The sequence below is a fragment of the Theropithecus gelada genome, unplaced genomic scaffold (assembly GCF_003255815.1).
Source record: "Theropithecus gelada isolate Dixy unplaced genomic scaffold, Tgel_1.0 HiC_scaffold_15145, whole genome shotgun sequence".
NCBI lineage: Eukaryota > Metazoa > Chordata > Mammalia > Primates > Cercopithecidae > Theropithecus > Theropithecus gelada.
Genome location: NW_020256873.1, coordinates 319 through 1039, shown reverse-complemented (window position 1 = coordinate 1039; position 721 = coordinate 319). Strand labels below are relative to the sequence as shown.

The following is a 721-nucleotide window of genomic DNA, read 5'->3' as shown; positions in this document are numbered from 1 at the left end:
CTGGGAGTACTGTGTGAGGTGGTCTCGGTGGTTCTGATCGAAGAAGTGTAGCTGGGTGTACTGTGGGAGCTGATGTCGATGGTGGTGATTGAGGAAGTGAAGCTGGGAGTACTGGGTGAGGTGGTCTCAGTGGTAGTGATCAAAGAAGTGAACCTGGGAGTACTATGTGAGGGGGTCTCAGTGGTAGTGATTGAAGAAGTGAAGCTGGGAGTACTATGTGAGGGGGTCTCAGTGGTGGTGATTGAAGAAGTGAAACTGGGAGTACTGTGGGATGTGGTCTCTGTGGTGGTGATTGAAGAAGTGAAGCTGGGAGTACTGTGTGGGGTGGTCTCGGTGGTGGTGATTGAGGAAGTGAAGCTGGGAGTATTGTGGGATGTGGTCTCGGTGGTGGTGGTCGAAGAAGTGAAGTTGGGAGTACCGTGTGAGTGGGTCTCAGAGGTGGTTATGGAAGAAGTGAAGCTGGAAGTACTGTGTGAGGGGATCTCGGTGGTGGTGATCGAGGAAGTGAATCTGCGAGTACTCTGCGAGGTGGTCTCGGTGGTTCTGATCGAAGAAGTGTAGCTGGGTGTACTGTGGGAGCTGGTCTTGATGGTGGTGATTGAAGAAGTGAAGCTGGGAGTACTGGGTGAGATGGTCTCAGTGGTGGTGATCAAAGAAGTGATGCTGGGAGTACTATGTGAGGGTGTCTCAGTGGTGGTGATTGAAGAAGTGAAACTGGGAG

The 721-nt window shown here is 52.0% G+C and overlaps 1 protein-coding gene across 1 annotated transcript in view; it reads right to left on the bottom strand.

Moving 5' to 3' along the window:
- Positions 1 to 8: 8 nt before the first annotated feature.
- The window catches only part of LOC112616967 (mucin-3A-like), a gene marked incomplete at both ends in the record, with an annotated part of 1019 nt that continues 306 nt past the window's right edge, over positions 9 to 721 (bottom strand). The window contains one exon of the mRNA XM_025373711.1: positions 9 to 480. Coding sequence (XP_025229496.1) covers positions 9 to 480 — 472 coding nt within the window. The remainder of the gene's footprint in view (positions 481 to 721) is intronic.